The sequence below is a fragment of the Geotrypetes seraphini genome, chromosome 6, assembly GCF_902459505.1.
Source record: "Geotrypetes seraphini chromosome 6, aGeoSer1.1, whole genome shotgun sequence".
In the NCBI taxonomy this organism is placed as follows: domain Eukaryota; kingdom Metazoa; phylum Chordata; class Amphibia; order Gymnophiona; family Dermophiidae; genus Geotrypetes; species Geotrypetes seraphini.
Genome location: NC_047089.1, coordinates 179854551 through 179869290, shown reverse-complemented (window position 1 = coordinate 179869290; position 14740 = coordinate 179854551). Strand labels below are relative to the sequence as shown.

The window sequence follows — 14740 nt, the reverse complement described above, 5'->3', positions numbered from 1 at the left end:
TTATTCCATTTCAACCCGCTGGATGCTGTGGATCAGACAGTGGGCAGAAATGAAATAAGCAGACATTTAAAGGACAGTTACTGTTTGAGAAAAGTCTGAATGATCTTCTGGCCACTGTACAGGATGGCAAGCTGGAGTCTTTACCAGACAGCAAACTTTGAACCCCTAGGGCAGTGTCCCGCAAACTTTCTCGAGCCATGGCACACTAAACGTAGTGGCTGTGGCTCGAGGCATCGATAAGCGCGCAGATGTCACCCTGATGAAATCACATGCATGCATGACATCATCACATCGACATCTGCGCATGCGTGAAGGCTCTCCAGACAGGCCCTGAGACACCAGTGGTGGGGGGCCAGCAGGGAAGAGGGCTGGAGGGAAGGAGAGGTGCTTGTGCCGGCTGTTTGCCTACAGGACGTGCCTCTCACCGCGAGAGGCATGTCCTGTAGGCAGTCGGCTGGCGCCAGCACCTCTCCTCCTCCCCAATGTGCTGCAGCACACCTGAGATCTTAGGAGACAAACTGAGCAGGATTCTCTTATGTTAGATAAGTATCTCATCTAACCTCCAGCATTTGGACTACTTCTAAAGGATCTGACTGGAGTATACTCTGTCTATCCATCCTGCATACTGGATGTATACTTTAGCCTCCACCATCTTATGTAATATTGGACTAAGGAAGCATGACAAGAGTCTGCTCTTGAAGGAGTGGTGGTCCGAAGGAAAGAGTAGAGAAGAATTTCAACCCAGCCTGGCAAGGAAATAATCCTCAGCTTTTCTCCTAGGAGAAGATGTCAATTATTTTCTTATTACTTTTGCAGAAACGTGAGGAAGGCTGGTGGGTTGTGATCGGAGACTCAAAATCCAACAGTCTGATCTCCATTAAGAGACTGACGCTGCAGCAGAAAGCCAAGGTGAGCATTGCAATGGGGGAAAAGGAACTTGAAATTGCCTAAGGATAAGGTGTTGCAGCAGGCAGCCTAAATCACATAAGGTAGTGTGGTTTGGGCTTAGATTTTAATTGCTTGCCTTTCTATACCTAAATTCAAGGCAAGGAACACTTCAGATACTGTAGTTTTTTCCTTGTTTGGGACAACTTACAGCCTAAGTTGTACTTACAAAGGTCACAAGGTGCATCAGTGGGAGAAATGGGATTTGAACCTCTGCCCCCAACCCCCCTGATTTTCAGCCTGCTGCTCTTTTACTACTAAGCTTCTCCTCCATTTCTTGGATGGTCCTCTACTCTAAAGTGTTAACAATCTATATGTGTACCTGAGGCAGTGGAGAGATCTCTCTATATGTTAACATATGTTAATCAAACTGCACACATGTGAATTTATAACCCATTTGTCTATGCATTATGTATGTCAACCCTATAACTTATTACCGGTTCTGAGCTCACTGGGGAGGACGGGATATAAAATGAACCAAATAAATAAAGGTAATTATTTGTTCAAGATCATAACAAATATTAGTAATGGAGCAGGATCTGAACCTGGAGCATAGCCACACGTAGGCCCGGTCAGGCCTAGGTCCACCGATTGGGCTCAGGCCCATCCAGCAGCGGTGTACCTTGACAGCGCTGACTCCCATGGTCCTGCGTCATTCTCTTCAAAGTTTACTGGAGCAATTTCACACATGCTGCCTTTCGCTCACCCAAAAGCTTCCTCTGCTGCAAAACAGGAAGTTCGTGGCAGATGGGAAATTTCAGGGTCAGCAGCAGGTAACGTGTAAGAATTGCTGCTTCTGGGGACTCAGGAAATTTGAAGAGAGCGACACAGGACTGTGGGAGCTGAGCCATTGCTGTTAAGGTGCACCGCTGCAGGAGACCTTGAAGCAGAGGAAAAGGTTTGATATCAGTATTACCTCTCTACATGTACATCATTGTACAAATATCCTTTTAATGATCTTCATCCCTTTTCTTATTCAGGTGAAACTGGATTTTGTAGCCCCAGCTACAGGCATCCACAACTATACTCTGTACTTCATGAGTGATGCATATATGGGCTGCGACCAGGAATACAAGTTCACTGTGGATGTAAAGGAGGCAGAGAGCGACAGTGAATCGGACTAGATTTGAGCTAAAAGAACATACAATGTACATCCAAAATGCCTTTGGAACTAGGTTTGAAGAGTATCACATCCTGCTTCAGCCCCTCATGCCTGAAGAACTAGATTGGAGGATTCAAAAGCTGAACTGGGAGAGGACATGTTACCAGTTTTATATGTACTAGAGAACTAACTTTGTGTACTGTAAATATGAACTGTTCAGAGTTCCCCTCATTTTCTGTAGTTTTATGGAAGCAAATAATTAATTCTCTACAAGAGTGCATGATTTTTATTATATATTTAACACAGAATTTTCCAATTTTATAATGCAGTCATAGTTAAAGTGAGCTTCATTGCTTGTAGTTAAAATCCAGAGCTGGTGGTCCTGAGTTTCTAACTTCACATCTCTGAAACAGTCCTGGAGTGTACTTCAATGTCTCTTATTCTGCTTTCTCTGTATGAAATTAGTACAATTCTCAGAATGCTTTAAAAGAGGGTCATCTGAAAGCCAGGGCTGATCTGAAGACTTCCTCCAGAATCTGGGTAACACAGCAGCTCTGTAACCTGTCCCTTACAGGTAATCTCACTTTGTTTATCATTGCATAGAAACAAACTTTGTGTGCCTGCACAAAGATGTTGGTGTCATCTTTGCCAAATTTGATACATTGTAATGGACCTGCCTGGGGCTCCTTTTGTACAGTGAGTTTTTTGTTCATGCTGACAGGTTGTGTAGTTTGTGTTAGTAGAGTTTTGTTTATGTTCCTACTGCAATAAAATCCCTTGAACTTATGCTTTCTTGTCTTTGTTCAGCTGCTTTGGCATCAGTGAACTCTTGTGTGGAGTCCTGGGTGATATAGAAAGATATTCTCTTATTAAAAAGTGTTTCTTTAGCCTCCGTATCCTGAGACGAGTGAGAGCACTCTTTCATCAGCAACACTTCTCTGTATTGGTTCAGTCAATTATTTTGTCAAGGTTGGATTATTGCAACTCAGTGTACCTGGGTCTCTCAAATGTCAGTCTGTAGAGACTTCAGTTGTTACAGAGTACCGCTGCCAAGCTCATATTTGGTAAGAATAAATTCAATCACGTAACCCCATTGCTCAAGGAATTACATTGGCTTCCAGTGTATCTTAGAATTCAAATTAAGTGTGTTTGTATTGCATTTAAAATTCTCTTTGGTTTTTTTATTACTTTGGTTCCTTTAGATTGGAATATACACAGATCTCATTTCGCTAGGAATTTAAATAAATTAAAACTTACATTTCCTTCCTTTAGGGATAAAAATAGAACTTTCAAGTGATTCAGCCACTCTTTCATTTTCAAACTAACTGAGCTCTGGAATGAGTTACCGCTTTCACTTAGAAGTCTAGGCCCCTCCATTTTATTTCAGAAAGCTCTGAAAACTTTCTTGTTTACTAAACACTTTGGAAACTAAGCCATTCTAGATTACATTCTTCTTCTATATTTATGTACTATACTTCCATTATTGTAAACCGAGTCGAACACCTTTTTGGCTGAAGACCCAGTCTATAAAATTAAGTTTTAGTTTAATCTGTTGTTTTTGTCTGTGAGGTCTTTCTCAGATAACCAGTCTTCTCATAATAACTTGTCAGTTATAGAAAATTGTTAAACAAAAGATCAAATTACAAAGAGAAGAGAGGTACAGGGTTTTCTTCTCTTAAATGTTGTATGGGAAAGATCACAAATTTACTTTTCTCCTCATAAGTTTTTCATACGTGATACTAAAATAACAGATAAGCTCCACCTATATTCAGTGGCTTTGATCTGGTATTGCTTGGAAATTGCTGTGGTCATCTCAGAATTTAGTCTGTGGTGTCATCCTTCTTGCATAAATCTGAAAATATCCAGTATTTTTCTAGACTTATTAAATGTATTTGTTCTACTACTACTAACACAACTTAACTATTACTCTGATAGAGCTACCTTTGTTTCTTCTTAGAAACGGTAAATTTCAATGCCTTATCTGGAATGTGTTACATGTATTACTACTGGTAGATAATCTATTGACTCTGTTTCTAATATCCAAAGGTGTATCAAGTTCTAGTCCTGTGTTTAGCCAGGGTGGAAACTGTTCTTATTCCAGGACAAGCAGGCAGGTGTTCTCACTAGTGGGTGATGTCATCTGACAGAGCCCCGATACGGACATCTTGCAAGCATGTCTTGCTTGAAGAAACTCAGAAGTTTCGAGATGCCCGCACCGCGCATGCGCCAGTGACTTCCCGCCCGATGGACCGGGCGTGTCTCCTCAGTTCTTTTTCTTCCGCGGAGCTAAGAAGTCTATCTTCAATTTCGCGCCCATTAAATCTCGTTTTTTGCCTTCTGTTTTGCCGCGGGTTGAGTTCTTTTGACTATCCTGTGCATTTGTTTCTTTCTTTGTTTTCTCTTAAAAAAAAAAAAATTTTTCTTCCGGCACCGGGTCGGCCGTGTGGCTGAGGCCCCGCGCCTTCGACTTGCAGCGGAACTTTTCCAGCCTATGTCCCGGCCGATTACCGGTTTTAAAAAGTGTAGCAAGTGCCAGCGCGCGATTTCGCTCATGGACCCTCATCGACGCTGCTTACAGTGTCTGGGACCGGATCACTTCCCGAAATCGTGCCGGCCTTGCTCCACTTTGACGGCGAGGGCGTTTAAGCGCCGCTGTCTGCTGTGGGAGTCCATGTTCAAGATGGAAGCTTCATTGGATCCTTCAGCTTCGACATCGACTGGTGCTTCGACTCCATCGGCGAAGCCTGCTGCCTCCCCGGCTGCTTCGGGCCTCCTGAAACCGGCATCGTTCACGCCAGTTTCAGCCTCGACTTTGGCGCCGGTGCCTTCCTCCGTCTCCTCGGAGCAGGTATCGACCCCTACAGTTCCACCGGTGGTGCTTAAAGTGCCGAAGCCTGCCAAGCAGAAGCATGCGGCACCGAAAGAGCGCGGAGACCGTGCGGAAGGGCCCCCTTTTGGTGCAGATCCCTCCATATCGGCTTCGTTGAAGTCCCTTCTGGAGGCTCAGTTCGTGGAACTCATGCAAACCATGGGACCCCGGCTGATTGCCTCGATCCAGGGTGACCTCCCGGTTCCGGTTCCGAGGGGCGGATCGCCCCCTCCTCCTCCGCCGCGCCGCCCGACCTCGTTGCTCGGCGAGGAGGAGCGGCGTGCGGTGTCCGGGTCCTCGAGGAGGTCCTCGGTTAGTGCTATGCCTCCTTTGGAACTGGTTCCCTCGAGGAAGGCCTCTCTTAGTGATATGCCTCCTTTGGAGCCCATTCCCTCGAGGAAAGCTTCGCTTAGCGACTTACCTCCCTTGGAACCTATTACCCCGCCCCATGACACAGTGTGGCGTCCACCTTCGAGGCCTCCCAGTCCTGGGCATAGCAGGAAGCAGGACGAGTTCTTCCGAACCCCATATCAAGCTTGGGCGGCGTCGGGGGAGGCTTCGACTCTTCCGCCTCTGCGATCAACGGCATCGACTCTGATCTGCTCCTTGGAGGCGTCTGACCAGGTTTCTCACAGACGGGCTCGGTCCCCTTCAAGGCATCAAGAGGGACATCGATCCAGACACTCTTCGAGGCATTCCTCTCGACACTCGACCGTCTCGCCTCAGAAGAAGTTGCTTCGGATGGGGTATGCTGCTTCGGATGGGTCTCCGCCTCCGGATCTGGAGCTCGAGGACCCCGAAGTTTTCTACTCAACTTGTTGCTCACAAGCCTCTGTGGAGCCCGAAGCCTCGTTTTCTTCCAGTCCTTCTCGTAAACCGGCGACAGCAGACCAACTGTCTTTCTCCTCATTCCTCAGACAGATGGCGGATGACATGGACATTACCCTCGATGCTGGGTCTCGATACTCCAAGGAGTATCTCGATACCATGCACTTGCCTCGTCCTCCGGCCGAGTCCTTGCGCCTTCCTCTGCACAAGCTCCTCGACCAGACTTTCATGAGGTGTTTCGAGTCTCCCTACTCTATCCCTGCGGTTCCTGGGAAATTGGATGCTCGGTACCGCACGGTGCATCATAAGGGCTTCGAGGGTCCTCAGCTTTCTCACCAGTCCCTCCTGGTCGAATCCTCGCTCAAGCGGTCTCATCCTGGCCAGGTCTATGCTTCAGTGCCTCCGGACCGCGAGGGCAGAACCATGGATAAGTTTGGTCGACGCATCTATCAGAATTCGATGATGACGTCTCGAGTCCTGAATTACAATTTCCACTTTGCAGCCTACTTGGAATTCTTTCTGCCTGTGCTTCGGAAATTCACACCATACATCAAGACCCAGGCTCGATTTGAGTTTGAGGAAGTGGTGGCTTCGCTGTCCCAGCTTCGTCTTCAGTTGATGCAATCTGCCTATGATGCGTTCGAGCTCTCAGCCCGAGCAGCAGCCTGCTCGGTGGCGATGCGCCGACGGGCCTGGTTGCGGACCATTGACATGGACCCGAATCTTCAGGACCGTTTGGCTAACGTTCCATGCGCTGGGGCGGATCTTTTTGACGAATCCATCGAGACTGTCATGAAGAAATTGTCTGATCATGAAAAGTCCTTCCAGTCTATTCTTCGGCCGAAGCCTAAGCCTCAACAGTCTCGACCCTCTCGTCCACCGTTGATTTATCAGCGGCATTATCAACCGAGACAAGCTCCACCTGCGAGGCAACCGGAGAAGCGACAGCCTCCTCAGAAGGGTCAGCCAAAGTCTCAGTCGCCTGCTGTCCCTAAGGCCACTCAGCCTTTTTGACTGTTTCGTCGAGGGCATAACCAACCTCGTTCTGCCTCTCCCTGTTTTTCCCATCGGAGGGCGCCTCCATCATTTTTATCATCGCTGGGAGGCCATAACATCCGACCTCTGGGTCCTTACTATCGTCAGAGAAGGATACTCTCTTCATTTCCATCGGGTCCCTCCGGACCACCCTCCAAGAGAGTATCCTTCCAACTTGACTCAGACCGCCCTTCTTCTTCAGGAAGCTCAGGCTTTGCTCCAGCTTCGTGCCGTATAGCCGGTCCCGACGGACCAATTGAACCAGGGATTTTACTCCCGGTACTTCCTTGTTCCGAAGAAGACGGGCGACCTGCGACCCATTTTGGACCTCAGGGTCCTCAACAAATTCCTGGTCAAAGAGAGGTTTCGCATGTTGACACTTGCTTCTCTCTACCCCCTCCTCGAGCAGAACGACTGGTTATGCTCTCTGGATCTCAAGGAGGCCTACACTCATATTCCCATTCATCCGGCCTCTCGCAAGTTCCTCAGATTTCGGGTGGGACATCTACATCTGCAGTATCGAGTGCTTCCATTCAGCCTGTCTTCGTCCCCCAGAGTCTTCACAAAGTGTCTGGTGGTGGTGGCCGCGGCACTCCGGAACCAAGGTCTTCAGGTATTTCCCTACCTCGACGACTGGCTGATCAAGGCTCCCTCGGCGACCCTGTCAACGATTCGGTTCCTGCAGAGCTTGGGATTCGAGATAAACTTTCCCAAGTCTCATCTACAGCCGACCCAGTCGCTCCCCTTTATCGGGGCTGTTCTGGATACCATGTGCCTCAGAGCATTCCTTCCTCCTCAGCGCCTGGCTGCTCTTCTTCATCTCTGCCAGTCTGTGTCTTCTCGCCAAACCATCTCAGCAAGACACATGATGGTCCTCCTGGGCCACATGGCCTCTACAGTTCATGTGACGCCGTTTGCCAGACTCCACCTCAGAATTCCTCAGTGGACCCTGGCATCTCAGTGGACTCAGGTGTCGGATCCGTGGACTCGACACATCACAGTCACTCCTGCTCTTCGGCAGTCTCTACTTTGGTGGATGGCCTCTTCGAATCTATCCAGAGGTTTGCTGTTTCACTCTCCTCCCCACCAAAAGGTCCTCACAACCGATTCCTCGACCTTTGCCTGGGGGGCTCATCTGGATGGGCTTCGCACTCAGGGATTCTGGACCAGTGCGGACCGACTCCATCAAATCAATCTTCTGGAGCTCAGAGCCATCTTCAATGCTCTTCAAGCTTTTCAACATCTGCTTCACGACATGGTGGTCCTCATTCGCACAGACAACCAAGTCGCCATGTACTATGTCAACAAGCAGGGGGGCACGGGCTCGGCCTCCCTCTGCCAGGAAGCTCTCAGAGTCTGGGATTGGGCGGTTCGCCACAACGCCTTCCTCAAGGCTGTCTACATTCAGGGGAAGGACAATGTCTTGGCAGACAATCTGAGTCGTCTTCTCCAGCCTCGCGATTGGACACTCCATTCCAAGCCCCTTCATCAGATCTTTGCTCAGTGGGGAACGCCTCAGATAGACCTCTTTGCGGCTCCCCACAATTTCAAGCTGCCTCAGTTTTGCTCCAGGATCTACGATCCTCATCGCCTCGAGGCGGATGCTTTTCTGCTGGATTGGGGGAATCGCTTTCTGTATGCGTTTCCGCCATTTCCTCTCATTCAGAAGACTCTGGTCAAGCTGAAGTCAGACCATGCCACCATGATTCTAATCGCTCCTCGGTGGCCCAGGCAACCTTGGTTCTCCCTTCTACTTCAACTCAGCAGCAGGGAACCGTACCTACTTCCAGTGTTTCCTTCACTGCTTACTCAGCATCAGGGATCTCTGCTTCATCCCAACCTGCAGTCTCTCCACCTGACAGCTTGGTTCCTCTCAACGTAACTCCTCACCAGTTTTCCCAAGCGGTGAGGGATGTCTTGGAGGCTTCCAGGAAGCCGGCTACTCGTCAATGCTACTCCCAAAAATGGACTAGATTTTCTTCATGGTGTATTTCCAATTCTAAGGAGCCTCAGCGAGCCTCCCTATCCTCTGTATTGGACTATCTTCTACATTTGTCTCAGTCTGGTCTCAAGTCAACATCTATATGAGTCCACCTGAGTGCTATTGCGGCTTTCCATCAGCCTCTACAAGGGAAACCTCTCTCTGCTCATCCTGTGGTTTCCAGATTTATGAAAGGTCTTTTTCATGTCATTCCTCCTCTCAAACCGCCTCCAGTGGTTTGGGATCTGAATGTTGTCCTTTCTCAGCTTATGAAACCTCCTTTTGAGCCTGTAAGCAAGGCTCCACTAAAGTTTCTCACTTTGAAAGTGGTTTTTCTGGTGGCCCTCACATCTGCTCGCAGGGTCAGTGAGCTTCAGGCCTTGGTGGCGGACCCACCTTTCACAGTATTCCATCATGACAAGGTGGTCCTCCGCACTCATCCGAAATTCCTACCTAAAGTGGTCTCTGAATTTCATCTCAACCAATCCATTGTGCTTCCAGTGTTTTTTCCAAAGCCTCATTCTCATCCTGGAGAATCAGCTCTACACACTCTGGACTGTAAACGTGCTTTGGCTTTCTACTTGGATCGCACCAAACCACACAGAGCTGCTCCTCAACTTTTAGTCTCCTTTGATCCAAATAAGTTGGGACGACCTGTATCGAAGCGCACCATCTCCAACTGGATGGCAGCTTGTATCTCTTTCTGCTATGCCCAGGCTGGATTACCCCTTCCCTGTAGGGTCACAGCGATGGCAGCCTCTGTAGCCTTCCTCAGATCGACACCGATTGAGGAGATTTGTAAGGCTGCCACTTGGTCCTCGGTTCATACATTCACCTCTCATTATTGTCTGTATACTTTCTCCAGAAGGGATGGACAGTTTGGCCAAACAGTGTTGCAAAATTTATTCTCCTAAGTTGCCAACTCTCCCTCCATCCCATTGAGGTTAGCTTGGAGGTCACCCACTAGTGAGAATACCTGCCTGCTTGTCCTGGGATAAAGCAATGTTACTTACCGTAACAGTTGTTATCCAGGGACAGCAGGCAGCTATTCTCACGTCCCACCCACCTCCCCTGGGTTGGCTTCTCTGCTAGCTACCTGAACTGAGGAGACACGCCCGGACCATCGGGCGGGAAGGCACTGGCGCATGTGTGTTGCGGGCATCTCGAAACTTCTGAGTTTCTTCAAGCAAGACATGCTTGCAAGATGTCCGTATCGGGGCTCTGTCGGATGACATCACCCACTAGTGAGAATAGCTGCCTGCTGTCCCTGGATAACAACTGTTACGGTAAGTAACATTGCTTTTTGCCAACTCTCTATTATATAAATATATATATATATATATATATATATATATACACACACACACACTTAACAGCTACAGGTGTCCACAACTATACTCTGTACTTCATGAGTGAGGCATAGTAACAAAAATTTTTTTTAAAGATCTGGCGCTCCACTAATATTCCCATGAATCAAGTTGTGTTTACACAGTGGACCTAGCAAATGCTGAAACAGATTGAATGCAATATAAGATAGCCCCAGCCCAGAGATTTCCTCAGAATTAGAGGCAGATGTTTCCTGTGTCCAGATACCAGTCCACAGCTTTTTCCAAGAAGATGCAATGATGCCAGGTCGAGGGAGGCCCTACTCAAGATTGGGGGCTGGTTCTTAGATTTTGCACAGCCCTGGGCTCATATTTCATGCAAATGCTGGGTTCTGGAAATAATCCAGCATGGCTACAAGCTGGAATTTACCTAACCTTTGATAGATTGGTTCATGGACTCCGCTGTAGGGTGCCCGGACGAAGCAATCAAAGTGCAAGACACTATGAGAAGGTTGCTAGACATTGAGGCCCCTTAGAAACTGTGCTGCCCAAAATTTCAAGCTTGGGCAGATATTCCATATACTTTATCATGCCAAAGAAAGGCTCCAATGATGGGAGACCCTTTCTGGACCTCACTCAAGGTCCCGTGTTTCCACATTGAGACGGTTCGATCTGTCATTGCAGCGGTAGCTCCAGGAGAATTTTTAGCCCCTCTGGATCTGACAGAAGCCTACCTGCATATTCCCATTTTCCTAGACCACAGACAGTTCCTGAGGTTTCTTGTCCTGGAAAATCATTACCTGTTTAAATATTTGATTTGAATATTTTGGATGTGACAACAGGAATTGAAAATTGGTATAATACTTTGTTGGAATCTCTAAATGAAGTGGCAGCTTTGAGTGAACATTATATATGTAAGAAGAACATAGTTTCTTGGTAATCTATTCTGCAATTGCAAAATTTCAGGTGACATTGCATTCTTCCTCAAAACCTGTAATTTAAGAAAAGATCATATAAAAAAAGATCAGATCCAACCTATGACCCATAGAGTACATTCAAGCCTCAAATCCTCTGCTGCCATCATAAAATATCAATGTAATCAATAAAATTAGAGACCCTTGGATCCCTTCCATATTCATCAGCATGTACATAAAAATCCCCCAGCACTATTGTTTTGCCCCAAGGCAAATTAAGTTCAATTAACAACTCTATTATTGAGGAAAAAACTGCATAGAGGAGCACAATATAAAAAGAATTAAAGGACCTGAACTCAACCAAAGTCCTACACCCCTTCAATATGTAGCACTTTTTGTTGCTTTAATCCTAGTCTCTACTTAGAATCAACACCCCACCATTCCCTATTTTCTTCTCTAATCTGTGAAAAGGCTTGATAACCAGGAGAGCAAACTTGATTAATTAACACTAGCCTCTGACAGGAGCCATGATTCTGTAATACACATCATTTCTGGTTTATCATCATGCATAAATCAAATACCAGAATTTTATTTCTTATAACTTTTACCAACCCTATCTCACTTTGTGCCATAACAGAAGTTTCTATTAAATTATTCCAAGGCAAATTCATCGGCATCTAGGTCTAAATACTTGTTACCTAATTCACCATAACAGCCCCTGCCTATAACAGTAGAAATTAAACTATTTCCTTTTCCTCAAGAACAAAACCATTTATTCTTAGATATTCCACTGTAATCCACTCTAGAGTAATTCTTACCAAATATCTGACCTAACCATAAACACTTAAAAATCTATCACAGTATACCCAAAGTCTGCATGCAGCGCTCCTTTGACCTGCTTTGTCAGCATGACAAGGTGTGCAACACATCTGGTGTCACCCCCAGTAATAATAAAGAAACCATGCCACTTGCTGATGTCGTGGGTGGGCAGAGCCAGCAGTCTTCTGCAGGGGACACACTCTGGGCTGGAACAGGAGAGGAACTTATTTATTTATTTTTCTATACTGTTCTCCCTGGGGAGCTCAGAAAGGTTTACATGAGTTTATTCAAGTACTCAAGCATTTTCCCTGTCTGTCCCGGTGGGCTCACAATCTATCTAATGTACCTGGGGCAATGGGGGGATTAAGTGACTTGCCCAGGGTTACAAGGAGCAGTGTAGGTTTGAACCCACAACCTCAGGGTGCTGAGGCTGTAACTTTAACCACTGCGCCACACTCCCCACACACTCTTCCAGTGAGATGACATAGTAGGTAGGCTCAATTCTTACAAAGCCTCCCTCTCCTCTGGCATTGCCCCAGTAGTTATAAAGCAACTGTGCCACCTGCTGTCACGGGTGGGCAGAACCAGCAGTCTTCTGCAGGTGAGACACACCAGGCTGGAACAGGAGAACTCCCAGTATAGAACAGGCAGGCTCAGATCTTACTTACAAAGCCTCACTTTACTGCGGCTGGCATAGGATTTAGAACATAAATCAGTTTTAATCAATCAATTTTAGCAACAAATTAGACTATATCAATTTCCCATCCTCTATTAAGGCCAGCCCGATGGTATCTGACATTAGGTGAACTGTCAGATGTATGTGACCATTTCCCATCAAGTTGTGGCTCAAAGTCCTCCCAAGACATGTCCAGCATCTCCCTTTCCCTCCTCTACCTCCAAAAGTGTCCAGAATCTCCTTCCCTACATCTTGTCACAAAGTGTCCATCATCCCTATTCTTCCTTCCTCCTCCTGTCTCAAAATGTCCAGCATCTCCTATTCCCAAGCTGCTTAGTGGCTTTTCCGACCTTCATCCCTCTGGGGCAGCCAGTATGTGTATATACAAGACTCACCACTGTTAATGGGAGACCTTGAGCATCCATACATGCTCAAGGCCTACCAAGTTCTCTGTCCTCTGAAGCAGGAAGTTCTGAGAGGGCAGTACCCACAGGCCTTGAGCATGCTTAAATGTTCAAGGTCCCATACTGGCAGTGACGAGTAGTGCTGCCTGATTCACTGATTCAAATCGATTCATACTGGTGAATCGATTCATTTTCTAAAAAAATTGGACCGAGCGGGTCACCGAAAGCAAAACTGGTTGGAAGAGGTAGCACTCAGAACAGGCTGCACCTGGCCTATCCTGCCAGAGCCTTCCCTCTGCCACGTCACTGGCAAGCGAGTTAACACAAGACAAGCAGAAACCAGAGCATGGGACCAACATGATTTGAATAATAAAATGACCAGACAGCAAAGGTTAGAAAAAACAATTTTATTTTCTATTTTGTGATTACAATATGAGTATGTCAGATTTGAAATTTGTATCCTGCCAGAGCTGGTGTTAGACAGAGAGCATGAGCTAGGATTTAACAGAGAGGGGAAAAGTATTTGGAGAGAGCAAAAGGGGGTGGGGTGGGTGAAGAGGCTACAAAATAAACCCACCAAGACATTTGAAAAAACCACTCGATTGGGTGGGAAAAGAGAATCGAATTGAAAAATCAATTCAATGGGCTAGATCGAATAAAACATTTTTTCCCTGAATCGGGAAGCACTAGTGACAAGATTTTTTTGTAGATTCTGGCCATCTCCTTGACTGCCCTAGGCAGAACAAGGAAGCAACAGTGAGGCACCTAACACTATTAATTCAACTACCATTTTACGGTTTAAAATTAATAATATATTTTATTTACCCCTTATGATAGTAATAGTATTAGCAACCCTTCTACTCCCCTTAACCCCAAGTTTAATTTCTCTTTAGAGGCTTAAGATAATTAAACTCAGGACCTTCAAAGCCCTAAATAGAAGTATAATCTTCTAGCTTCTGTAAGACTTCTGAGAATTTATCCCATATATCCTGATTGCAACTCAAGTGCTTTAATTAAGCTAAAGCCTTGCTAAATTGATGGAGTTTTAATCCACAACCTTCTAGTTAACAGCTAGATGCTTATGAGCCTCAATTTATTTATAAATAAGCCCTAGAGGAAATATTTCCTCACCTTAGGATTTGCAATCCTATGTTATTCACTACAAGACTAAAACTGGTAAATAGGAGATTAAACCTTTAGAACGGAATTACAATCCGCCATTTACATTTACCCTTGATGTTAACTCATTGATTTTTCTCAACCAACCACAAAGATATTGGTACCTGAGCTGGAATAGTTGGCACTGCCCTTAGCCTTTTAATCCGAACCAAATTAAGCCAACCTGGTGCTTTATTAGGTGATGATCAAATTTATAATGTCTTAGTAACCGCCCATGCATTTATTATAATTTTTTTCATAGTTATGCCAATTATAATTGGGGGCTTTGGTAATTGATTGGTCCCATTAATAATTGGAGCCCCAGACATAGCCTTCCCACGAATAAATAACATAAGTTTTTGACTTCTATCACCATCATCAGAGTCAAGGCAGTGCTGTGCCAAAGAGATGTCTGGGGAGAATGCATCTGTGCGATGTAGCAGGAGCATATCATCAGCAAATATATGAAAAGACATGTTAGTTTTGGAGAACAGTTGCAAGAGGACTGATGAAAATGATAATATAGGGATATAGAGCTCTGTGGTACTCCACAAAGGAGTTTAGCTGTAGAGGTTGGGGTCTTCTTAAGCCTCACCAGCAAAATCATACCCAATGGTGCTGAGAACCCTCCACCCACTGCTCTTCAGCTCAGCCAATTGCAGTGGCATAAGCATAGGTGGACCC

General features: G+C 46.1%; 1 protein-coding gene across 1 annotated transcript in view; it reads left to right on the top strand.

Annotated features, from left to right (window-relative positions):
* The window catches only part of SNRNP200 (small nuclear ribonucleoprotein U5 subunit 200), a 167092-nt gene extending 164259 nt beyond the window's left edge, over positions 1-2833 (top strand). Inside the window, exons 44-45 of the mRNA XM_033948563.1 lie at positions 817-909; positions 1926-2833. Coding sequence (XP_033804454.1) covers positions 817-909; positions 1926-2069 — 237 coding nt within the window. The 3' untranslated portion in view covers positions 2070-2833. The remainder of the gene's footprint in view (positions 1-816; positions 910-1925) is intronic.
* Positions 2834-14740: the final 11907 nt, after the last annotated feature.